General features: G+C 40.5%; 1 protein-coding gene across 3 annotated transcripts in view; it reads right to left on the bottom strand.

The window, feature by feature from the left end:
• The window catches only part of cntn5 (contactin 5), a 166,676-nt gene that overhangs the window by 58,269 nt on the left and 81,919 nt on the right, over nt 1–26,488 (bottom strand). For all 3 annotated transcript variants that reach the window (XM_086080520.1, XM_086080517.1, XM_086080518.1), the window contains 5 exons: nt 22,802–23,014; nt 18,065–18,188; nt 17,337–17,512; nt 10,560–10,655; nt 2,604–2,807 (listed from right to left, as the gene is read on the bottom strand). In XM_086080520.1, coding sequence (XP_085936646.1) covers nt 2,604–2,807; nt 10,560–10,655; nt 17,337–17,512; nt 18,065–18,188; nt 22,802–23,014 — 813 coding nt within the window. The remainder of the gene's footprint in view (nt 1–2,603; nt 2,808–10,559; nt 10,656–17,336; nt 17,513–18,064; nt 18,189–22,801; nt 23,015–26,488) is intronic.

Genomic DNA, 26,488 nt, shown 5'->3' with positions numbered 1-26,488 from the left:
CTCTCTCTCTCTCTCTCTCTCTCTCTCTCTCTCTCTCTCTCTCTCTCTCTCTCTCTCTCTCTCTCTCTCTCTCTCTCTCTCTCTCTCTCTCTCTCTCTCTCTCTCACCCATCCAGTTTCACAACTACTGTAAAATGACTCAGTAAGTTGCGGAAATAATCGTTTTACGCAGAGGATAAAGAATTTACGCCTGTCAGTATTATATTGTCTGTACTGTTTATTTGCCTTAAAGTCAAGCCAATGCTAGTTAGCTTTTTTTTTCCCACGGTGCCAAGTTAATCAAAATGGGGATACATTCCAGAATCTTTTTCCTTTAACATAAATTCAGGAGTTTTGTCACTACAACTATTACTAGAGTTTTTTTTTATTATTATTTTTTTTAAGTGTCCTGAATGTGTTATGTACGCGCAGCTATAAGACGTGTTGCAAAGATAAGGTCTGTGGACACACCCCGCTGGATGCGAGCTGGCGATCAATGGCGTCCAGCGGGCCGTAATGGAGCCCAGATGCTTGTTTTGATTAAGAGCCTTGGCTACGGTTGACAACCGTGAGCTGCACACACACACACACACACACACACACACAACACCACACACACAGCAGCAGCTTTGGAGCGTATACGGTGTAATCACTTTTAGCGAGACACAGATTGCGCCGTGCGATTGGTCGCCACCCGTGACCGGCGCGCCGACATTTGGGCGCGTCTGCTGTGAGGTGTGCCAATGCAATTTTCACCATTTTAAAAGTGGGACGCGTAATATGGCAGCAGGCTGCACGAGGCGTAAATGATGGGCTGACAGGCTGCTTTGTTGACTGGTTAGTGTGCTAAGTTGACCTGGTTGGTTTATTGGTTAGAAGGATAGTTAGTTGTGTGGTTGGGCGGCTGTTTTTTTTTTTTTTTAAGGAATTTGATTTCCTTTTTTTTGCCATTGGATACAAGAACCAGGAAGTTGCCGACAAACTACCAATCAGAGCTGTGTGAGCATTTTCATGAACAGTTCCTTACGGATTTTGTTCGTAAATACGCTTGTAAGAATTTTACACCAGGTCAGACATATACGGCATGTGCGTGTTTAACGACCGAGCCTCGACGGATGCATTTGTAAAAGGTTAAAGAATTCGACTTTTTGCTGGAGGCCTTCCAATAATGTCATCATTTAACAATGTCATAATGTCATGAAGATGCGAGCTGACGCGGCTTCCGAGGCAACGAAAGCCCTTTACCTCCATCGCAGGGGACCGCATCAAAACCTTGTCGGGCTCCCATGCGGCGGCGTGATGGACGCTCACGCGGACGCGAGGCTTCAGGAGCCCGCAGGTGGAATGTAACACAAAAGCGCACCGCGTGTCCCCTGGAGGGGGTGCTATTAAAAAGCCACAAGCCGGGCCAGTTGATTTCCCTCGCGACCAGTTTCACCAAAGCGCAACGCAACTGAGGAAGGCGCTCGTCGTACTGCTCGCTATCGATTAATCGACTAATGGGATTCATTTTGATTTTGCATTAAAGTGTATTAGAAAAGCATTTTTTTCCCTGATTACTGTTTATTAAACAGCGATTGGTGTTTATTTTGTACTTCGTATTCGTATAGTAATGAAAAAAAAAGGGGGCGGGGGCTTGATGTTGTACTATGTTACCGGTTCGGTCATTGTTTTCCAAAGTAAAAACAGATATTTGCACATTTTGATTAAACACAAAAGATAATCAGTCTTCTTTCATCAAGGACTACAGAAATCAGTCAACAATTACTGTTTTTGATTTAGGCAGTTTCAAAAAAAAAAAATGGCTCCAAACGATTACTCGATTATTAAGATAGTTGTCGATTAACTTGATAGTAAATTACTTATCGATTAATTTTGACAGCTCTGCTTGTAAGCCCCAACGCTGACAACAATGCTACACTGGACATCCCGCCAGCAGAATGCTAAAAATTGCTGACAAGAGGTGCAACGATTAATCGACAACTAATCGATTACCAAATAAATCAATAATAATTTTTATAGTGGATACATAGTTTAAATATCTTTTTTATTTAAAATTGTACAAATTCTCAGAAATTCAGCTCCTCCAAAGTAAATATCTGATTTCTACAGTCCTCCATAAAACAATTACTTTTACTTTGTTAAAAAATAAATAAATAAATAAAAATATTTTTCCCTATTTCTCTCTCATTACAGGCCAAAGCAGTCACAATTAATATGTTTGTGCACTGTGGATTTAAAATAATGTCCTGGTATTCAAACTTTTTTTGTTCTCCGATTCATCTATTAATTGAAAAAAAATAATCAACAGATTAACCGATTACTGAAAGAATCATTTGTTGCAGCCCTAGTGCTGACACCGAAGCAGCAAACCTCCGCCAAGGCTTTACGTTACAGAGATTTTTATACATTTACATATATTTATTTTAGATATGTATATGTCCAGTTTACTATTTGCTTTTACGTTGTATTTATTTCAAACAGGTCTAGTGGAATGTTTACTGGTGGAACCTTATTTTCCATTCAAACGAACGCACATGTCCTTCGGTTGAGCGATTGGAACCAGACAAGTACAAACATGCAAAGGAGGAGGACGAATAAAGACGACAAAAGAGCCTCTCTCACCGTCTGTCCTGAGTGTGAGCGGCGTGGGCGGGCTGAGCACGCGGGCGTTGGTGGCCGTGTTCTTGAGCAGGCAGATGTAGCTGCCCACGTCCGACGGCTGCACCTTGGACACATAAAGGTTGCCCGTCATCTGCGAGATGAAGCGCCGGCTGTCCTCGGCCACGAAGGACGGGAACTCGTTGAACACCCAACTGTAGATGATGTCTGCGAGAAGGCACACAAAATAATAGCAACAATGCTAACACCAACATTTTATACCTGCCGCTCGATATTTCCCGTCGAGGACGTAGAAGACGCATAGATTATTGGAATTGGGATAACGGGTTTCCTGCTGTGTGGAGCTGGCAGTTTCCTGATTTATCGCAAAATTCAGAAGATGCGGCTTTATTGGAAATGCTCAACTCAATCGCAGGCGGAATGTAATTTCTGAAACACTTCGCATATCGGAATCCAATGCGGAGAAGTTGACAGCTCGTCTCGAAGAATTGAGCGCTAAGTCGGCCAACTGATGCCCATCTAGAGCCGAGTGAAAGACTCAACCCTGACTGAACTGTTGTTGGCCTGTTCCCAAAACAATTGTTATGTTATTTTTTGTCATGTTTGGGTTCTGTGGGGGTTGGGTTTTTGTTTGTTATGGGTGTTCTTGTTGATTTTGTCTGTGGTTGGTGTTTTTCGTCTAGTGTTCCTGTTTTTTTGTGTTCCTGTGTGTCTTCTCTTCCCCAGGTGTGTTTGATTAGTGTTGGTGTATTTAGTCTGTTGTGTTTGTCCAGTCGGGGTGGTTGCATTGCCTATGTTATATGTGGAAGTTTGTGCGTCAAGTCTTTGTCACAGCCAAGTTATCATCACCACAGCTAACAGCCGCCCCCGTTACAGCTAACCAAGTCATGCTCGTCACAGCCAAGTCGTCCTCATTACAGTTAACCATGTCGTCCTTGTCACAGTTAACCAAGTCGTCTTTGTCACAGCCAAGTAGCCATTATCACCGCCAAGTAGCCATTTTCACAGCCAAGTCGTCCTCGTCACCGCTAACCAAGTCATCCTAGTCACAGCTAACCAAGTCGTCCTCGTCGCCGCTAGCCAAGTTGTCCTCGTCACCACTAGCCAAGTCATCCTTGTCACAGCTAACAAAGTCATCCTCGCCACAGCCAAGTCGTACTCGTCACAGTCAAGTCGTCCTTGTCACAGATAACCAAGTCGTCCTCGTCACAACCGGGTTGTCCTCGTCACAGCTAACCAAGTCATCCTTGTCACAGCTAACCAAGTTATGCTCGTCACGGCCAAGTCGTCCTCGTCACAGCCAAGTCGTCTTTGTCACAACCAAGTCGTCCTCGTCACAGCTAGCCAAGTCATTCTCGTCACAGCCAAGTCGTTCTCGTCACGACCAGGTCGTCCTCGTCACAACCATGTCGTCCTCGTCACAGCTAACCAAGTCGTCCTCGTCACAGCCAAGAAGCCTTAGCCCCAGCCAAGTCAAGTCATTCGACAGCAAAACAAGTCAAGGCAAATCAGGTCCTGTCACGTCACGCTTGTTCCAGTCATGGCCACTGGCCTACTCATTTCCTGTCCAGTCATGGCGACCAGTCTACTCACATCCCGACCAGTCATGGCGACCAGTCCGCTCGCGTCCTGTCCAGTCATGGCGACCAGTCCAAACCCGTCCAGTCATGGTTGTCTGCTCACCTTTCTCCCCATGGTTAATAAAAGTACCACACATTGCACTTGATTCCTGATTCCCTGCATTTGGGTCCACCCGCCCTCAACCACTCACGTCCCACCCTGACAATTTTGGATTCTTGGATGTTGATGCCGGATAACGCTGGTCTATAAATCTCTATATGAAATAAGACATGGACTTCGATCATTGTACTTTCCAGGGGCCAGTCATATCAAACCTCATCTTATCTTGTATGTATCGTTATGTATGATCACTTTTTGTGGAAATGGCAACATTAAAGTGCATGTTCAGGTTCAGTGTACTTTACGAGTGTTTTACACCAAAAAAAATTACCTAAAAAAAAAAAACTGCCTGTAAAATGAATGAACTGAATTGAAGACTGTGATCAAATGCTCGTAAATAGACTTAAAGAGCGAGAGAACAGAAGGCAGCTGAGCAACTAATACTTACACAAGGCCTTCATTACCTCGTTATGTGGCAGAGGACGTCTTGACGCCATATTTTACAGTCTGTATCAGCATTGCGTTGTTAAGTAAATGACTAAAAGTAAATGTCCCGTCGCAGATAAAGCCACAGACGCCACCGTTAAAGCCGTTTGAAAAGAAAAGGAACAAATATATATTGGGAAGGAGCCGCAGCTCGAAACGACCCTTTCTGATGTTAGGGACGGACATTTTAACACATGGATGTGTGTAGAACAAGAACAGAATAAAGTAGAAGTGGTCAATAAAAATACGACATAATAAAATTTAATTAAAGTACTGTAGCAAATAAGAATTAAAACTCAATTAAAAAATAAAGGCATTAAAAGTACACTAGTGAAAACAGACAAATACAATTTTGTATCAATAATACTAAATTTATTTTCATTCATAACAAATATGTAACTAAATGTTAAGTTCAGTTGTGTGATGCAATGGCAGAATAAAGAGAAAAGAAATCAAAGAATTAAAAAAAAAACAAATTTCATATGAAAAATCGAAATAAAAGATTAAGAATTGTGGTTTAAATAAAAAATACATAAATAACAACAAAAGTTAAATAAATCAGAATAGAATTTGTATCCAACATTAAAAATAAAAACAATTCAATAAAATACAATCAAATTAAAAATGCAAATAAAATAAACAGAAGTGATTAGAATTCAACGCTAAAATACCAAATATAATGCAAATAGTACTTAATTTAGAAAAAGTGTAATTACAACAAATTCATCCATATTGTGAATCAAATATGCAATAAAGTGAAATAAAACTAATAAAGATAAAATTATATTTAAGTTAAATATAAAAGTGAACTAGAAAAGTAAAAAAAAAATACAAAATACAATCCAAATGATATTTGTAAAATTTATAAAATGACGCAAATAAAATAAAAGTGCAGAATTTCATGCTAACCGTTACTAAATTATACATATAATAATTTAAAAAAGACTATATTATATATATATATATATATATATATATATATATATATATAATATATATATATACATACATATACGTATAATATATATATAATAATATTGAAAAAATGAATACATTACAAGAATACTACTTACTACTACTTACCAGAATTATATTTTTATTCTACGAATACAATAAAAACAATTTGATTTATACGATGCTGACTGATAGCACCACGTATGCGTGCAAATACCACATTAGTAAAGCCGATTAAAAATACGGGACACTGTAACACAAAGCGACACCAACCTAAATAAATGTAAATGGTGACTCATAAAAAGGATGGATGACGGGCAAGTCGGATCGACTCCAGAGCCGCCTCGCCGGCTGCTTTGTGTCGACGCTGCGCTCTTGTGTATTAACACATCCGTCACCGCATGCGGGTGGGGGGGGGGGGGGGGGGGGGGGTGGAGGAAAGATGAACTCGGCGACAAATTAATCTACTCGACGTGGCCTGACAGTATTTGCATGCGTTATCTGTCACCACTAGAGAGCGAGAGCCGCGCGTCGGCGTTTCAAAGTGAAAAACATTTGAAAATGAATAAAGTGCCCGCGTCATCGTCGATCACATCTGGAAACACTTGAACTCAATCGGCTGCTTGAAGCTTAACTAGGTGGCGTTATGCCTTTTAATCCACTAAAAGGACTATTTGATAAAGGGATGGAGGGAGGGATTAGGCCGTCGTATACACTGGCGCGCGCGCACCGCACGCACGCACGCTTCTTTTTGCTTGCGCCGTAAATCTTCCTGCTGAAAGTGCAATAAAAGTCTCGTCGCCGCCGTAATGCAAGGTCATTTGCCACCTTCTCTGATCAATATCAACGTAAATCCGCCAGGCTGACCCAAGTGCACTAATTGAACGGTCCCCCCCCCCCCCACCACAATATTAGGTACCCCCGCTCCATCCCGAAAGGGTTCTTGCTTGCACAGAGCAGTTTAGCCTCAGTGGATTTAGGACAGTCAAGTACGGTAATCCCCCCCCCCCCCCCCCCCCCCCACTTATCCTGAACTCACTGATTTGTCTTTTTCCCGTCGGGTTTTCAAATGGAGATAGTAATTGCTTTAGCAGAGATGAACCTTATCATGTTAAGCATTCGCTCTTTGAAGCGTTAGTTATGTTTCCAGAATTATTTATTTGTTATTTGGTACTTTTTTTTGTGCTCGTAGCTAAATTGGCGTGTCCAATCTGCTGCGTTTACCTAAAGTATGCTAGCTTCCGATTGGTTAGTGATAGTCAGCTGATAAGGGATCAGGAAGTGTTGTCGCTTTAGCTGCCGTGTAAAAGTTTAAATTTTTCATTTTATAAACATCGTCCCATTAACCACCAACGAATTCGACTATGGCTACGCTACGTGTATTTGTCATAAGTTTCCGTTTTTTTTTCTCACAAATTTGCCACTCAAATGTGAGTTTTTTTCTCTGAATATTGCCCCCGCCCTTTAAAAAAAAAAATAAAAATAAAAATAGACGGCGTAAAATTTACATATGAGTTAAAAACAAGTGAGAAGAGGAGCTTGAAAAAAATGATTGCATATGAAATCTCAATCACAATATTGGGGGTTGGAATCACAATTCCAATATTTTCTAAATCATCCCGCCCTCCTGTGTGAGTAAAAAAGTCTCATTCCAACTAAAAAACAGGAAAAAGTATACATGCTGGCGACTGTTTAAGCAACAAGTGGGAACCAGTATCCAAACGAGTTGGCTGGATTTCAAGGCATGGACGGACGCTTTTGACTCCTAAATGACCGAGACTAAAAATTGTTGAGTACGATTGTCACGATCAAATCATTTTCAACGGGGGGGGGGGGGTTCGACACATTTCTGTGATCGACTCGATATGTAAAACTCGACTTAGTAGCAGCGATAGAAGCACCGCAAGTAAAAATCCTTCCAAACCCAAGTGAGAATGCAAAACTAAAATCGGCATTGATCCATCTCATCTGATATGAGTCACGCGTCTTGCAAGTTCCGTCAAGCGTGACTGTAACCAAACTGGTGAGAGCAGAAAATCACTAAAGGGCGTCGTGCCGCTGCATCATCTCCTGTTGTTATGTTCTGATTGCGCTCAAAAGAAACTGCACTGTTCACATAAAAAGGCTTTAATGGTGCATTGACCTCACAGAGCGCAATTTGGGCCGGGACCGCTCGGCGAGCCGTTCGGTAGCGGGCCCGACAGACACGCCGAACAAAAATATGTATCGATCATCGGAGTCGGAAAGAAGTTTTACCTTGGAGAAACAGGTGCCTCCCACTGTGCTTCTGTGCACTTGTCAAAAATGCTCTTCTCAGCCACAAAAAAATGTAATAAAAGTCCATAGGACAGAAAAGTGACATTTCTTCTGGCAGGGGAAAAGGTTAGACTTCAACTTCAATGTTTTATTTATTTATTTATGGAATACGCCTATTGGTGGTTCATCAGCATTTTTTCAATGATTTTGGGGGTTAAACCCCTCCCCCAAAACAATTATGTTTTTCTTTTAAAGCATTTATTGGCTCTGTCCTGGTCCCACACAAATAATGGTATTTCCACTAACCCGTTACAGACACCCCAAAAATTTAACAAAAAACATTTAATACAAAATAATTACAAATTTAGATCCAAAAAGAGTATAAATACGAGGGCTGAGCAGGGGAGCCATTTTTTTTCACAATTGAAATCATTTGGATTGGGTCTAAACGGTTTAACAGATGGCAAGACGCAGGCAGGGCCTGGCAATAAATCGAATTAATTCTATTAATCGTCAATTAAAAAAAAAAATGAATCGGTGAACACTTGCTAACTCGTAAAATCGAGTTTTGTCTTCTGGATTATTAAAAGCTGTTGTTCTTATTGTCTGTTACATAAACACAAACTGAATGTTAAGTTTGTTAAAACTGATTTAGAATCAGTATATTCTTGTTGTCTAAACATTTTGCACAGGAATTATTTTTTTAACAAATGAAACCTTTAAATAAATGTTTGATGGGTTTATTAGATTAAAAATGTAAATGACTGGGGGGAATCAAGGTTGTTGTTTTTTTTTTGGGGGGGGGGGCACGGGTTCCACAATGCATACCTTGATTAGCAACTCAAGGCAATAACAAGCCTCTCGGTCTGCTCGACAAAATTGGACAAGTACAGGCAATATGGACATAACATCCTGCCAAAAGTCAGGCTTTCAAAATAAAAGCATGCCAATATTGGTATAGTTTTGCCCCCTTTTCTTTAACCCCTCTGGTGGTTTTCTGACAATCGTTTATTACGTCTAACTGTTAAATAAGCCACAAATAAGTGCAATTATAATATGGAATGCTTTTATTTTGAAGGATTGACTTCTGACATGATGTTACCTTAGCATTGCAGAGTGGACCAGGAAGGCTTTGAGATGCTTTGTGAAGTGCATCACGTTGGCTGTTGAGCCATTTACACCAAATTCAGGAAATGCTTCAGATGAACCCGTATCCATTCGAAATGAAGGGCCAAAACATGCTTTTTTTTTTGTACGGTTCATCACAAATATTGCTTTACATGAAAACGATACGTGTCCCAAAAAAGCAACTTGGCTGCTCCCGCTGGGTGATGTTGAGAAAAAAAAAAGGAAAATCCTCTAGGCTGAAGAGCACTCGGCAAAAGCTCCCACAGGTGCGACGCAGCGGCGCATTGCGGCCGACGTATCCGAGTGAGTCACACTCACAAGTGTGCGTGTACATTAGAGGACGGCTCGGGCCAGATATGCTTTTATACGCCGGGCAACGTTGCCTTTCATTGCTAATGATCCTGCAAATTGCCTCTCTAGGACGCCGTGTTCTGCTGCATGCTCGGATTGCCGGCGGCGAGCCGCAGGAAAGGGGAACTTGTCCGCTCAAAAACTGGATCTCAACTATACTGCTCATAGTTTGTATGAAGCATTTGGGCTGCCGATTATAATCGGGACGATTATTGCCCTTCAAACATCTGCCAAAACAATCGGCCAATTGGGCCAATTATTTTCCCCTTAAAATGTTATTGAAGAAAACTGAAGTGAAAGTACCCTGAATGCACCATATTGCTTTCGCAGCATTAGCAACTAGCAAGTGTTGTTTTGGTTAGTCTGTTGTCCTTAAATCTGTTTAATGACACCACAGTTGGAGTTAACTATAAAACTAAACACACGGCAATAAGAATTACATCCACTGTATATTTAAATAAAAAAGACATTGCTTTATTTTTAAAACATCTCTAGCCTAGCGCTAATGCTAAAAGTGAAGGGAGGACCCTATTCAAATGCTAATAGTTTTTTTCCTTCAAATAATGAATATTCACACATAAAATGCATTGGGAACACAAAACCATAAATAAGATAACACTACGCAAAGGCACAAATTCTTCCCAATGTGTGAAAATGATTTATTTTAATAGAATTCAATCGCAACTTTCTTCTGTATTCACTTTAAGTGTGTACACCATGAATGCACAGCACCACACTGCCCCCAAGAGGCCAAAACACACAGGAACAGTCAGTATTTGTTCTTACGTTTTTTTTTAAAGTTGCTATTATTGTAGTTTATTCTCTTCTTATTTCACTTTCTTATTTCATTTTGTCATTGTCCTTTCATTTTATGCATTAAATATATATTTTTTTAAATAATCGGCAGATTAATCGGTAATCTGTGTATTTTTTCTGCCAAAAATCGGTATCAGCATCAGCCTCAAAAAATGCATATCGGTCGGGCCGTATCAATCATAACAACAAACGGGCGAAATGTCAGCATTTTCAATCTCTTGTGATCAAAGTCAACAAAGGCCTTGAATTTGCCAGAGAGCAAGCGATGGACTGAAAATGAGATCTCACCTGGAGAATGAGGCGGCGGCGTGCACATGAGCACGACACCTTGGCCTTCCCGCACCGAGACGCCGCCCCTGGTCTTTGCGCTGAACTCTCCGATGTCTGCAACACAACGCGCAAAGAACATCATTCACTTATTCACTCCCAGTCATTTTGACTGAAGCAGCCCCCTTCGCTCCCGGCTGTCTTACTGGATTGTGACTGATTTGGCAAGGCCCACAGAAGATTGTGTTCTATTGCTATAAAAACATGGAATTTACCAAAATTACCAGAATTTACCTTCTTTCATCAGGAAAAAAAAGTACATTTGTATCTGTTTATATAACTAGGTTTCATCATTATTCACAAACCTGTTAAAAAAACATGGGCAAAAAAGAGCTTGTTGCAATATGGCCCTGGCTGATCTCTTATACTCTGCTGTCACCTGTAGGACGTTTTTTTCCCCCCAACATTCAACACCTTAAAGGAGGCTTAAGGCCAACAGAATAACATACGCTACACACTTGCTAGTTGCTAATGCTACGCAAACAGAATGGAGCATTCAGGGTACTTTCACAGCGTCGGAAACGTCCGATTTTCTTCGATAAGGTTTTAAGGGAAAAATAGTCGGCCATATGGCCCAATTGGACGATTGGTTGAAGGCCAATAAGCGTTCGATTAAGAAGAAAGAAAGAAACCACAAAAACGTCAACAACACAGGACACGATAACGACATCAGTGTCGTATCTGTGAGCTTGTCCTTGCGGTCCCGCAAAACTTGAAGCTTTCTTGCAATCAACTGACTTCCGACCTTCTCCTCTCAACCCGCTGATGACAATCGCTTTGCCCGCCATTGATTTCTTAAACTTCATGTTTGGCTTCTTGGCGCTCGTCTGGCTGCTCGCCGTCTCCGTCCCAGAGACGCTTAATCCCCCGTAATCATGCCTCATTTGCCCCACGCGACGAATATCGATCGGACGCGCTAACGACCCGCCACCGCCGCCCGCCAGCCCGCCAGCCGCGGTCGCGCTTGATTGACGAGCGGCTGTCAACTCTGCTCGTCTTGCATAAATCCCTACTTATTGCTCATCGCGCCTTTAATGGACTAACGAGGTGGCGATAAGAGCGGAACGAGGTCGTCTCCCAATCATAAAGGTTAGCCTGCGTCAGCTAGCAAATAAAAAGAAGCCGTGGCGGCGTGATCAACAGTATATTATAATGTACAAGCACAGTAATTACAAGGGTACAACACAACTGCTGCACTTGCAAGACCAGATGGGATGCACGCTGCTATAAATAGCCCTCATGCTGTGGAGACGGTCCGGTCCTAATTTAATGAATATTGAATGGACCAGAATCTCCCACTGGTGAAGCATGATAACAAGTCCTTCCAAAGCACGACCATTGTAGCCCGGAATAGCCAATCAGCCGAATGGGATTTGCTGGAAAACATCTGCCGGTGATGCATTTTTGGTATTCAGGTCTCGGTCGGCAAAGCTGGCTTGTGTTAGTTTGCATAAAGACGCGTTGTTCGGAGCATGAATGGCCAGTGTGACATTTACATAATAAACATAACGTCGGGAAAATATAAGATGTATGCGGATTTTCCACAATTGGGTTTTAAGCAAGCGAGAAATGTGTGATAAACATTTGCATCAGTAACGAGACACGATTATCATTTCACCAACCGGTTTATCTGGAAGGAGACGACGGGCAACAAGAAAACACCAACAAGTAGCTCTCGCTTTCAAAAACAAAATGACTCCCTCCCGTGTGATATTGCTAAATTGCGGTCTGTTTCATATTAAGCATTAAAATTAGGGGGGTCAGGGGATTAATTTTTTTTAATCGTAATTAATCGCATGACTTCAAGTTAACTCATGATTAATCGCAAATGTTATATCTCTTCTAAATGTATAATTAACATTTTTTTTTCAAAATGTTCATATTTTGTTAACATAAAAGTGGCTTTTTTTTTTTAAATTAATAGAAATATGGCTGCATCTTCTATAATTCATAAAATTTAGTTAAAATTAAAAACATGTACTGCCCTGTAAAAAACAAGTGTGATATTGATTTGTGTTGTTCACTTTTCTGCCACTAGATGGCACAATTGCATTTGTAAGCTGTTGGCGACAGCTCAGTGCATTTTTCTTTTCATATTAAGAGCTATCTAATCTTTAACGTGACGTAACTTAAGTCTTCACAAATATATGCATTATTATTACTGCTAAATTTTGACATGGGCGTGTCTGCTGCGTTGCGACTGGAATTCCCCCGGTACAGGCTTACCAAGTAAGGGGCGGCCATTATTCGCGCATTAAAAACAATTGTGACGTTAAAGGAGCTTTAATTTAACTCAAAATAAATGCACTAATTTTGACCCCCCTAAATAAAATAAAAAATAAAATATTTTTGCAACAAATTAAAACAAAATACAACATCTGATTATTCGATCAAGTGATGGAATAATCAATAGAATAATCGATTGTAAAAATCTTTGATAGCCTTAAATGAGTGTGTGTGATGTGATGCAGTCTGTATGTGAATCAAAAAAGACAAAAAATTAAAAAAAATCCATCTCATTCCATTTTACATAGAACGAGTTTGCAGAATGAGATTGAGGGCATCTGCAAACTACTTATAAACCAATCAATATTCATGAATTTCTTCTTTTTTTTCTTTTTTTAATAATGCAGCGACGATGGCGCGGTCATTAAGGAGCCGTCCGACATTACAAGTCAACATATGTCCGCATGAATGTTTAAAAGCGCCGTGACGCAACCTGCAGCAAACGGCAGCAGGTGCTTGATGCTAATTAGCTTCGGCGGGCTTCAATCAGGAAACATTAACGTAAGCGTCATTTCTGACTGATGGAGCATTCCTGAGTGGCTCGTGGCTCCCACGGCTGCGATCTAATCACACATTCTGACAGCTGAATGTTTCAACTCAATTTCGTAACAACTGTTCAAAATGGTGACCCTGCGTGGAAGCCAAACCCTCCTCTGAAACCCTGATGCTATGCATTAGCTCCTCTATGGCAATTCCTATTACCGGTAGATGTTAGCATTAAGCTAGCGACTTTAAGGAAACGTTTCAAACACACAGGGTGCTATGTACTTTTAAAGTCTGATGTTTAGTTTGAGTGTAAACTTGCACTTGGAGTGGTATTAAAGCCTCTTTGTGAAAATTTGCTCGCTATCCGCCAAGTTACGTGGACTTCACTCTACTCTTTCGTTGAATGCTTTCTTTACATGGGCCCACAAAAACAAAGAAGTTGCTCGATACCTACGCCCCACATACGGAGGGAAGGTGGGGGGGGAAAGGGTGTGAGCACTTTCAAAGCAACAACCTGAGTGGGAGCTCTGACAAAAAAAAAAATAATAATAAAAAACGCTGCGAGAGGAACATCTTTTGCAGGCGGCGTGACTGAAGCGTTCCTAGTGCCCCCTCCGGCTGCTCGGCTCCGCCGCCGCTTGGTCGGCGAGCCGTCAACTTGAGAGGCGTTGCGTAGCCTTTACCTGACCCAGCAAGAATTCTGCCAGCTAGACTCGACCCGCCGTAACCTGCATCCAGGCGGCAAGGTGGTCACGCACAACCTACGATTCTCTTCCAAAGCTGAGGAATTGGAAATGTACTCTGCTACGTTAGGATTTTAGGATTCGTTTTTTTTTTTTTGGGGGGGGGGGGGGTGCAAAACTCTTGTAGACATTCTGGGTACTAACAAAAAAAATCCAACATGATCTGCTATTTGAAAGCAGTTGCTTACATAAGCAGTACCTTCGATGTCGTGAAGGAGGTTTGTTAAGACCAACAAACAGTTCTATACAGTCTTCTGGTAGTTACTGTTAGTATAATATTGCTAACGTGAACAAGAAAAGAATCAGTGAATGTTGAATCAGAACCTTTCAATCCAGGTCACAGCACCAATTAAAAAGTTTGGATCGCACTTTCACCGGTTCTTTTATCTTTCGTGTCACAATATTATACTAAAAAGTAACTACCAAAATAACTATTTAACGGATGACAGAAAGATCGACGCAGCCGCGGAGCCGTTTTCTGTCAGATCAGGAAGAAGATTTAAAACTCAGCAGTGGACATCCTGACAAGAGCAAAAGTTGATGTCAACGGATGGTCATTAATGTGATACCACATCTTCACTCTTGGTCTGATGACAAATCTAGTCCGAAATTTCAATGTCCATAGCACCAATCTTGTGTTCATTTGAGCTTTTCCTGCCAATCAGTAGCGGGCGCTTTGACAAAAAGTAGGAAGCACATCAAATATTGGCCAATACTGTGAAACTGCGACTTTGTAAAATGTTATTGTACAAATAGTTTATCCTCAAATAAGTGGGAAAAAAAACTGTGATGGCTTCAGTCTAACCAAGCAGCATTTCTGCACTGTGCACTTAAAAGTATGTTGGCAAATGAAAACCCCAAATGCTCTTTTGGCCTGAAGAAGAAATAGCTTTTTAAGAAGAAAGCTCACTTCCCTGTTTTTTTTTATTTTATTTTTTCCTCTGTGCACATAGTTCCAGGCTAATTGAGCCATTTGTTTCCTCGCTCTCTCCTCCCGCAAGCACAACACACCAGACTGTGAACTTTCTTCCTCCCTAAAGGATCACCAATGCGGCCATTATGTTCTTTGCTCGTAAAAACCAACAGTGTACTTTCTTCTCTTTTTGCTGGGCTGAGGCTGTGATATTCTTCTGGAGGCCCGCAAATTAGTGGTGGAGGATTGAAGGTGGGGTGGAGGGGAAGGGGGAATCGTTGACCGTTAATGCCGCTGGTCGGCTTCATCCAAGGAAGCCGGTGGGAACACAACTACAAAGACGTTGTAGCTTTTTTTCCCCCTCTCTCTTTCAGGAATTGCCGCATGGCAGGGCCGGGCACCGTGAGGGAACCCGCGCCCACCCCACCTCCAGCCGCGTGTAAGGGTGGAACACTGTGGAAGGGAAAGAGAGGAGGGAGCACCAGGGGACAGGCGGCACCCCAGAACCCCAGGCCTAGCAGGGAAAGGTCCCGGTCATCACGCCAGCGTACCTAGTGAGTACTAAACCTGTTACCGAATTCGCTAGCAAAGAGGTCGTAGCTAATGATCCAACATACCCCCCAACCTCATTCTCTTCTATTCTTATGTCACCTTTCCCACACATGCCACAGTTACCACCATTTTAATTCAATGAATTAATCAATTAGTGGAAAAATTAAGCACGATCGGTGGTGCAAGGCGGTCTCCAATTGCCCACGTCACATTCAGAGCTGACTAAATCATCCACAAGAGATGATCTTGCCGTTGACCTGCACTTTGCACGCATGCCAATCTCATACGCAAACTCCAGCGAATCATTTCTGCTTTCGAAATGTCAAGCACTGTATGAGATCCCACTGCCCTGCTTTTAATGGAAATGAGGGGCGCCGCTTCCATTGGTCGGGAGTCGGCTGTGTTCCATCCCACAAAAGAGCGCTAGTCAAGCAAAATACCAAAAGAAAGATTACTTCACACATGTGCACAGTTGGCACTGGGAACGAAAATAGGGCCCCAAGTGTTTAGTATGTTAATAATTCTCACTGAAGTCGATTTACATGAACTGTCTTTCATATTAATTCACGGTTCATTTGTTTTTATTTATCATACGCCTAACATATCGCTGGTGTCGGGCCAAGACCTTGTACCTCGAAAATCATCACATTTCAGGAAATCCTAACAACCAATAACACTGCATCACCAAAGACAGCAAGCCATTTTGAACACTTCTGATTGGTTAGTAATTTGTAAAAATGAAACACAAACGTGTCGACTGGCCGAAATTATAGATTTTTTTTAAAATGCCAGCGATATGAGACCAAAACATTTATGTATATATTAATCTAATTTTATTTATTCTAATATATATTTATTTTAAAAAATACATGGGAAGAGGAACTTAAAAAAATAATCCTATATTGAATCACAATCACAATAGTGGGGGAGTTAGCAAATAATGAATATAATAATATTGAAGATTTTTTTAAATCCCTGCCAGAGGCTTTTGAAGCCAAAAAAATAAATCTGTAAAAAGAGGATGCCTTGTCATCATAACGTATTCAAAACAATAAGCTGCTGCAAAAAAAGAGCTTTCTCTTTCTCTGATGTTCCAATAAATGATGTGTATTTTCTTAAAGGTCTCCTGAGAATTGCATAAATGGCTACCCACGGTAGCGTAAAATTCCATCGGAACTTCTGCTGGATCTTTTCCTTGAATGTCTCACTATAGTAACATTAACTACCAGAAGACAAAATCGAAAGACAGGCCCATAGAGCCTTAGCAGCCACACAAGGGCTAATGTATCCAAAATGATTCCCTGTTCATATAATATCTTAGCCACGCCCACAGAGGGGAATGGCATAACCTAAAAAAAAAATGATGTTTATGTACCAAACTTGGTCTAAACTGGAGATATGTAATGCAAAGCCTTAGGCAAGTGAAAAGGTCACTGTGGAGTCCTGCAGGGATCACTACTTGGTCCTCTATTGTTTAGCAGTTACATGCTCCCGTTTGGTGATATTATACGCAAATATATTAGTTTTCATTGTTATGCCCATGAGACTCAACTATATTTGCCTTTAGAACTGCACGTCTGCTGTAACATGGAGGCGTGCCTCTGAGATGTTTGAGTTTTTCCTTTAGATCAACTGTGGGCCTGTGAAGCACTACTTGACGGTAGTAAACAAGTATAGCTCAAGTCAGAATATCTAATCATGTGTGCCAAACGGGCCTTTTATTAAAGCATGCAAGACAAACAGTGCAACTTTACTCACATGCAAACTGTAGATGAGCATCCCGGCTAAGGACGGTGCCAAACGTGTTCTGGGCGCGGCACTGGTACGTCCCCAAGTCGGCGCTCTCGCTCGCGTTGGCGATGATCAAGTTGCCCTCGACCAGCCTGTAGCGGAAGTCCGGCCTTAAGTCCACCTGCGTGCCGTTGACGTACCAGCTGTGAAGATATTTACTCTTTCAGCATTGCAAAGCATTTATTCAGCAGTGTGACCTATGTTTGAACCCTATGGGTTGGGGTCGTCTGTGGAGAGAAGAAGCTGCAGTTGCAACACAGGAACTGTGACTTTATTACAAGGTAGCGGCTGGGACATTTTTTGTTGAACTTGGACTGAAACTCAGCGCTGAAGAAAAACGTCTGCATTATTGTCTGAGCAATGACTCGTAACCGGGATGATTGTCACGTTGCAGCTATGTAAGTCCCCAAACCCTTTAGAGCAGCAAACCAGGGCCTATCCAATAAAAAGAGGAGGTTTGGCGGAGTGTGCTTCAGAACGGGTAGAAGATTGTAATCTGTGCACATATGTCCGTTCTCCTCGCGAGCAAAAAGAATCGAATTCTCTCGTCTTCCTTCCTTGTCTGTTGTTTATTAAATGTTCTAGGTTGACTGAACCTGACAGTTTAGATGAGGTTTATATTTGTGTGTCTGCAAAATCAGCAGCATGCGTTCTGACAAGAATGAGGCAGCAAACGTCACATGAGTTGCAATTACCTGTACGTGGGCGACGGGTTCCCTCGCGCCTCGCAGTGCATCACCACTTTGTTGTCGCCGCCGGCCAACGGGAAAATCACATCATCGGGCTCCTGGAGGAAAATCGGCCCGAAGTCTTCGCTCTCTGCGCAACAGAGACGTGAGGAAATGAAAGAGAGAGAAAAAGGGGAGGGTAAATGCCATTATCACTACAGGAGGTCCGCTCGCTTCTAGCATTTGTTTACTTGAGCACGTCTCCAAACCGGGAGTCTATAAAGGCAAACATGCAACCTGTGAAGGAATCATAATGGAGAGCTGATTTTCATAACCCAGAAGAGCAATTTGCTGTGCTGCCAATATAAACCCTGGTGGTACTTGTAGAAGAAGCAGTAGTTGAGTACTAGTATCAGTCGTGGTAGCGATAGTCAGGGCCCGCTCTTTATTTGCCACTGACGAGAATTCTCGTCATGTAAAATGATGACACATTCTTCCAGCGACGGGAATTCTCATCAATTGTTGTTGTTGTTGTTTTTGGGGGGGTAATTGGCGGAATTAAAATAAATAAATGAATAACTACAGCCAGCAAATGGCAGCATTGTATCTTTTTGGGATGAGATGACGCAGCAACTTAAATGACATAACAACATGGCGGATCTTACAACGTTTTCAGCTGAAGGCGCCATATTGTATTTAAAAAGAAAAAACATGACTGTGGCTCATAGTAGCCGCCAGAGCTGGACTGGCACAAAAAAAAATTAAAATAAATTGGACCTGGCATTTTGATTTAGGCCCACCGGCCCGTTGTGGCCCGGCCCAGCCAGACTCCTGCCTAACATGTAGTTCTGCACTGATGTTTATTGAATATGTTTCAGTCTGTGATCTATATTCGAACTGGATTACCGTACTAGTCCCTCTAAATTGTGGGCCAGTCTCGGGGGAAAATGTAGGAAAATAATAATTAAAAAGCACTGCATCGGCCCCAAAAAGAGGCCAGTCCAGCCCTGGCACAGGGTCACCAACCAAAAAAGTCAATGTCAGTAATATAATAATATCTATAAGATATCCGGTTGAAAATGATTAGGAAGCTGCGATCAAAGTTTCAAGCTCTCAACATCACCTCTCAACAAGTAATCTTTCAACACTGATCTTTCAACTTTTCAGACACTGAAGAATCCTGTTTATTTGAACAACATCTGACTCAATGGACGAGAAGAAAAATAATTGCGCTTTCAGCACAAAAAGCACAAACTGCATTCCTTCTGACTGGTCAGCCAATTCCCAAGTGATTATTTGTCAGCAGTCGGCTATCGATTTGAACTGAAATCAAATTCAAGATGCTGGAGGTATTCAAACTTCAGGTAAAGTTCTGCTGTGGTCCGCCACCATTTTTTCCTCCTCCTTCTTGCGTGGCTGCAGTTTGTGGTGAATGTATGCGTCCGCACCCGTCTATCTCCCCCTGGAGATGCATAAAACGTTTGCTTTTCCCATTCCGAGCACAATTCACATAAAAATAAGAGCATCCGGTGACGAAGCAGCCACTTGAGACGGCCGAGCGACCGTGTTTGCATTTAAAAACTGTCAGATTTTTCTGTTTGTTTTCTCCCCCTCCACTGATCTGTTTGCAGAATCAACAGAAAACAGACAAGGTTTTTTATTTGTCCGCCTGGAAAATGGTCGCTCGAGCGCTCGTCCTGCAAATAGTCAGTGGCACACTGACAGGTATTTACTGATGATAACAAATGCTTGAAGCAAGCACAGCGAATACAATAACATTGCAATCGTCCTTAATCTCAGCCTTATTTTTGCGTCAGAGATTAACATCTAAAATGAAAAAGGAAACAGACGTTCCATTAGGTACACTAATCCAATAGGCCCAATCCTGTGGGATCCGATACAAGTGCAATATGGAAAATTCCACGACAAGACAATCATGATCACGTTTGCATGGACTCTTTTAAAAATCGGGTCTACTATCAATTATTCCATCGATTAATCGATTCCTCACCCCCGACCCCCCCCCCATATAATTTTTTTTTAAATGAACGGGAGTTGAATTTAGTGGCTATAAATACTCATTGTTCCTCATTTTCTGTAGACATATTACACAAACACCAACAAAATTAACCTATGCTTAACGATTAACGCTATTAGCATTAGCCCGGAATAAATTCAAATCACTTATTGTACTTTTCCTAAAAATCACTTCCTAGTCCAACATGTGAAAAATCAAAAAAAAAAAAAAACTTAAAAAAAATTATATTGCACAAACAGCAACAAAATTAGCCTATGCTAAACAATTAACAATCACAATTAGCATTATTAGCACCAATTTGATAAAAAAAAAAGATTTAAAAAAAGGTAAATGGAGTTAAAAAAATTAAAAAATTTGGGGGAGGGGGGCGATAAATTAATTGATGGAATAATCGATAGGCGAATCGATTTTTACAAAAGTAGTTAATGACAGCACTAGTTTTGTTACAAACATCAGACATGTAGTGATGCTAATTTTCTTCCTTAAAGAGACCACAAACAATAAGTGGCAATAAGTGTCTGAGCGGCAACATGAAATATTGGTTCCGTCAACTTCCAGGTGCCGCAAGTATGTTTTTTTTAATTATTAAAATAGCTTCGGCGCACGCATTTTTGTGTCAACCAATTTTTGTCGTCAACCAAACCGACTTGGTCGACTTTTTTTCTCAGTCCTAATCCCCAATATCGAGGGTAAAAATATGAATATTATCTTTTCAAATCGATCAGCAAATTCAAACTCTCTCAAGGACCCCCAAACTACGTCTCGCAGATCCCATCTTGCTTTACTGTACCTCCCGAATGGATAATTGGACTCACTAGACCTGCGACTCATTTCCAATTGAGCGTCACGGCCGACTGTCACTCACGCAGCGTGAAAATCACCAGACGCCCTTAAAGGGTACATGATGGCATGTCGGAAAAAAATCACGGCGGTCAAAAGAGCAGGGATAAAAAATCATGAGGAGAGGACGTTATCGGCTACTTCCGTCTGCTTTTATGCAGACGCTTGACATTTCCGTTAATTAAGCACTCCAGACGCAACGAGTATGATGCCATTAATTCGGCATTAACGGATCAATGTGTCATTATAGCCGCTCTAAATGAATTACTACGGCAGACGGGGAGATTTATGACAGAGCGCTTCCGGCCCCTGCTCGGACCGGCGCTGACAAAAAATATCCGTCATCTGGGCGGTTGTCGCGCTGACAAGCGGCGGCGGCGGCGGCGGCGGCCCATGATGGATGAGAGGGATTCAAATCCAGATCTTGGCGGCCAGCCCGCCAAGTTGGAGATAAGATGGCGGCAATGGTGCCAACTCAAAGGGATTGGAGAAGAATGCGCACGAAGATTACAACTTCCTGTTTGCAATGCTGAGCCATTTTGACAGAATGTCCAAAGTTGGGAATCATTTCACACTTAATAAAAGAAGATCAAATGTAATGTGCTTATTATTGGTAGCTTACGTTACACAAGAGGAAAGACGCCATCACTCTAAGGGGTCAGCAACATTTCCCGTTAAGAGCCATTTTAGGTCTGTCTGGAGATGCAAAACATTTGAAGGTTTTGATGAAGGAAACAGTGTGTTAGTGTTAAAGCTAATTGGTGCTGCACCAGAACAGAAAAATATGCAGCATCCAATATTTAGGCATTCATTTTCTTCTATTTCTGTTGTTGTAATTTCTCGTATTTCGTTTTTCATAATTTTTTTTTACTTTTCTGCTTATTTGACATTTTTGACAATTGTACGGTCATATGGTAATTTTCTGCCTCTCTTCTTCCTTTTTTGAACATTTTCTGGTTATTTTTTCAGCGTTTTAAAGCTATCAATTTTTTGACATTTTTGGCAATTTCATGTTTTATGGTAATTTTCGCGATTTCTTCTTCTTGTTTTTGATCATTTTATAGTTTTCTTTCCTGCCTTAAAAAAAAATCTGACCTTTTTGGTAATTCCAAAGGCATTTTATTGTAATTTTTTCCGCCTTTCGTCATTTGTTTTTGGACATTTCATGGTTACTTTTTGAATGTTTGCTTTTCTGCCTTATTTATTCAATTCTCTGACATTTTTGGTAATTTCATGGACATGTTATGGTATTTTTCTTCTTCTCTTCCTTTTTGGACATTTTATGGTAAAATTTTGGACAATATTAGGTGTTTTTTTTTTACTTTTAAATCTACCTTTCATCTCCTATTTCTGACAACTTAGAAAATTTGAGTGGCATTTTTTTTATCTTTAGTTATTTATTTTTTAAATCTAAAACATTAATTATTTTTAAAGAATAGGTTATCTAAAAAATAAAAATATTTTTTTTTTAAAAAGTATTAATTTGACATTTTCTCACATGTCTCTCTTGTTTAAACATTCTCAATGAAATAACATTACTGTAAAAAACAATTGCATGAAAACATAAAAAAAATGTTTTCACAAAACAGCGAGGCCGCGAAAAGTGAACCGCGTTATAACGAGGGAACACTGTACCTTAATTTTTTTGAGATTCACAGGGAGCCACTGGCGCAAAAGACAGTTAGCAGACGGCCAACTAAAAATCCTAATTTGCTCCTTGTCAATAGGCCAGCACACATTCAACGTCATAGATACTACAGTGTAGATACTACGTGAGGACGGCATCCCCAAGTGGTCAAAAATAATACCTGCACCTCACATGCAAATTCTATGTTGGTTTTACACTATATGCATAAAGCTTTAAAATGAATCCACTGATCTCGTACCTTCACTTCTGTAGTCCTCGTGAGAGCCGAGGAGGCTGAGCGCCGGATGCGGGTGATTGGCGAAGACGGGCCAGTCGGGCGACGGCGATAGCCCGCCGCCGTGCTGTTGTCGGTTTCGTCCACGGGGGTTGAGCGGCGATGACGAGCTGTCGGCTTTCATCCGGAGCACGGCGGCGTACGAGATGGGCCGTGCCGCCATTGCCCCTGACAAGTCTGCGATAAAGAAGTCAACCAGTGCTCATTTACAAACACAATGCAATATTACAGTTTGCCATCAAGCTTTTTGATTGAATCGACTACTATTTAAAAAAATAAAACCAAATTATACAATTTTGTTTATTAAACACATGTATCTTAAATCTATATAACAATGGGGAAAAAAATACACAAAGGACAATACAGTAAAATAAGATGCATAAATAAAAAAAACATTCGTTAAATGTTTTTATTCGTATTATATTCTTAAACACAAATTACAAGGAGTTTAGTGATTTGCGTGTAAACATGCAGTACATAAACAAGGAAGAAGAAATAAAAATGTCGATAAATGCAAATGACCACATTTCAATTTGTTTGAATGCAATACTCCACCATTTACAAACATAAGCAAATAAATAAATTTAAGTAAATACATTACTATAAAATTAATTTTGCAGGGCATCCAAATTTCATAAAAAACAAATAAATAGTTTTTTTCCCATAACAAAAAGCATGTTAGAGAGTGAGAAATATAAATATAAATTAACTTAATTATGAATACAAATTATTTAAAATTACAATTTTTTTAAATAATATTTTTCTGCACAAATTGCACTGAAGAGAAGAGAAGTTTAAACATTTTAAATGGATTAACTAATTTATATCAAAATGAATTCAATTGTATTGTTTCATATAATATTCTCCAGTACAAACTTGTCGTATCCTGTGTAAATAGTACATCAATTCGTTGAAAAATAAAAATGGTAAATTAACATTCACTTTAAATTACAACAATGAAACCATTATCAAATCACAAGGAAATATTTTAAATGATAAGTTCACTCGAACAAAACAATTCCAAACACTACAGTAGAATAAATAGATGAAAAGATGGTGAAAACGTTTTCCAGCAATTTCCTGCAATCTTGTGTGTTTTTAATACGTGTACAACGAATGCAGAAGCGACACCGTCTTTTCCCTCCCGGTATTTCGTTCAAGTGAAGCTTGAGGTCAAAACGAGCTTTTATGTCCAACGTCCGGCACCAAAACTTCCAAGCATCGTCATCGTCAAATGGAACATAATGGCAAGCAACACGTTGGACACCTTTTAACGGCGCCACTGAAATCCGTTCCCGAGTGGCATTGTGCCAAACGTGTTGTTTTTGCCACTCTAAATATAACACGAATAACAAGCGGCGCAACGTTTAATGCGGCTGGAAGACGAGCTGAAAAGTCACAGATGGTGCCGATGAGCGGCAGAACGCGGAACGCTGCGAGACAAATGCAAAAAGGCTCAGAGTCAGGGTGCAGCGAGAGTTGCGGGAAGGAGGTTGAGCGGGACGTGATTAGAACGCAACACGACCCAAGAAGTAATCTAAGGAGCCTCGGGGAGGATTCGGCTAAGAACAAAACAGAGCATGTGATTACTGCCTTACATGTATTATATGCAACAGACTACACATGGACAGAATGCAATCGTATTTAGACTAATAAATGTGGCTGATACCATTTTTTTTTTTTTGAAGGCAGATGCAATTCCAATATTTAGCAGAATAAAATTCAGATAACCGATCCATCCGACAATTAGTTCATTTTTGGTCTTTAATGCTTACAACAATAAAGATATGAATTAAAGCCAGAACATTTGACTGTTTTACACACACACAAAAATACAAAACGGCGGCTTTTTGCCAATTTTAACTCATTCACTGTTATTGACGAGTATAGAAGTCAAAAAATCATGTGAACTATTTCTATTAGTTTAACTTTTTTTTCATTTCATGTCATTTTTTTATGAAAACCTAGATTTTTTATTGTACATTTATAACAGATATAAAATTACCATGCGATTAATTAAGATTAAACGGCCCTTATTTATTTTTATTTTTTTAATCAGACCCGTCAGGCGATTACATTTTTTTATAGTAATTAATCACATGATTTCACTTAACAAACGATTAATCACACATTTTATATCTGTTCTAAAAAAAAAAAAAGTAATTCCTAGGTTTTCATACACTTGTTAGCAAAAGCGGAATTATTTTTTTTAAACTAATAGAAATAGTTCAAATGAATTTATGACGTCTATAGCCGTCAATGGCAGTGAATGAGTTAAAATTGGCAAAAAGCCACCGTTTTGTATTTTTTGTGTGTGTAAAACAGTCAAATGTTCTGGCTTTAATTCATATCTTTATTGTTGTATGCATTAAACTAAAGCAGATTTCCCATTTCTTTTAATCAACTGACAGACTCACAAGACAGCAAAGAAAAAAAAAACGTACTTTGTTTTAGTAAACCAACATAAATGCAGGCAGGAATTGATAGCCCCGACTTTGACTAAAACCAACATGCAAAAGTTGATCACTCATTTGTTTCAACAAAGTAACAGAGACTCAAAAAACAGACATAAGTCAATCGCCCTTACATTGTTTTAATGAAAACTCATCCTCGAGCAAAGACGATCGCCATAACTTGTCCTTGCTCCTTAAATATGATGTACAGTAGCTATGATACATTACAGTAATGCTGGTATATTAGAGGTCTATAATGTAGTATTCCGCAGGAGAATTCCAGACCAATTGCACGGCGCTTTCATAAATGGCTTCACTTGGCGTTGTATTTGTCGGTGATTTGCTCTTACATTTACGCTAGCCTGGATTAGATTGCCGCTTATTGCAACAACAAGAGCGATCCCATTTTGTCTCGGGAAAGACTTGCTTGGAAAAGGTCATTTGCTTTATTCGCAGCGAGAATGGCCGCCCGGGCTAAAGCTAAATCCTGACAAATAAATCGTACGTGAAGAAAGAAAAAAAAAAAAAAGAGAACAGCTTCTGTTGTTGGGCTATTAAAGCCCACGTCCTCTTACTCTTGTGAAGGCTGTTCCCTTCATCTGATAAAAAGCGATGACCCTCGTCGATCAGTACCTTTTCAGAAGCGGCGGCAAAGTGGAAAAAACGTTGATTGCGTTATAAAAGCGCACACCAGATTCATTTTGTGGCCATTGTTGACGAGAGAACGACTCAACACCGCCGTTATGTTAACATAATTGTCAATTATATGAGCCTGGTTATCATCGAACGAGCGGTTCAAAGCAATCAAGTACAACTAATTTATAAATATATATATTTGGAAACAGAAACTTGAACTTTCTACTTTTTAATTTGTTAAACTAGGATTGTTACAATTATTAACCTTCGGAGATAACGACACAACGGGAAGTGACCTGATTTCAACAGGAAGTGACCCGATTTCAACAGGAAGTGACCCGGAAGTAGCCTAACATCAACACGAAGTGACCTGATTTCAGGGGCTCCGCGTGAGTTCGCTCCCCTGCCTGGGAGACCATATATGTGTGTGAGTGCACCAAAAAAGAAAAAAAAAAGGAAAAAAAAGTAACCTGATTTCAACAGGAAGTGACCAGGACGTAACCTGATTACAACAGGAAGTAACCTGATTTCAACAGGAAGTGACCCGTAAGTGGCCAAATGT

Source organism: Leptonotus elevatus, chromosome 7 (assembly GCF_054856555.1).
Source record: "Leptonotus elevatus isolate MCC_2025b chromosome 7, RoL_Lele_1.0, whole genome shotgun sequence".
Taxonomy (NCBI): Eukaryota; Metazoa; Chordata; class Actinopteri; order Syngnathiformes; family Syngnathidae; genus Leptonotus; species Leptonotus elevatus.
The sequence above is the reverse complement of the archived record's forward strand: the minus strand, read 5'-3'. Positions and strand labels throughout refer to the sequence as shown.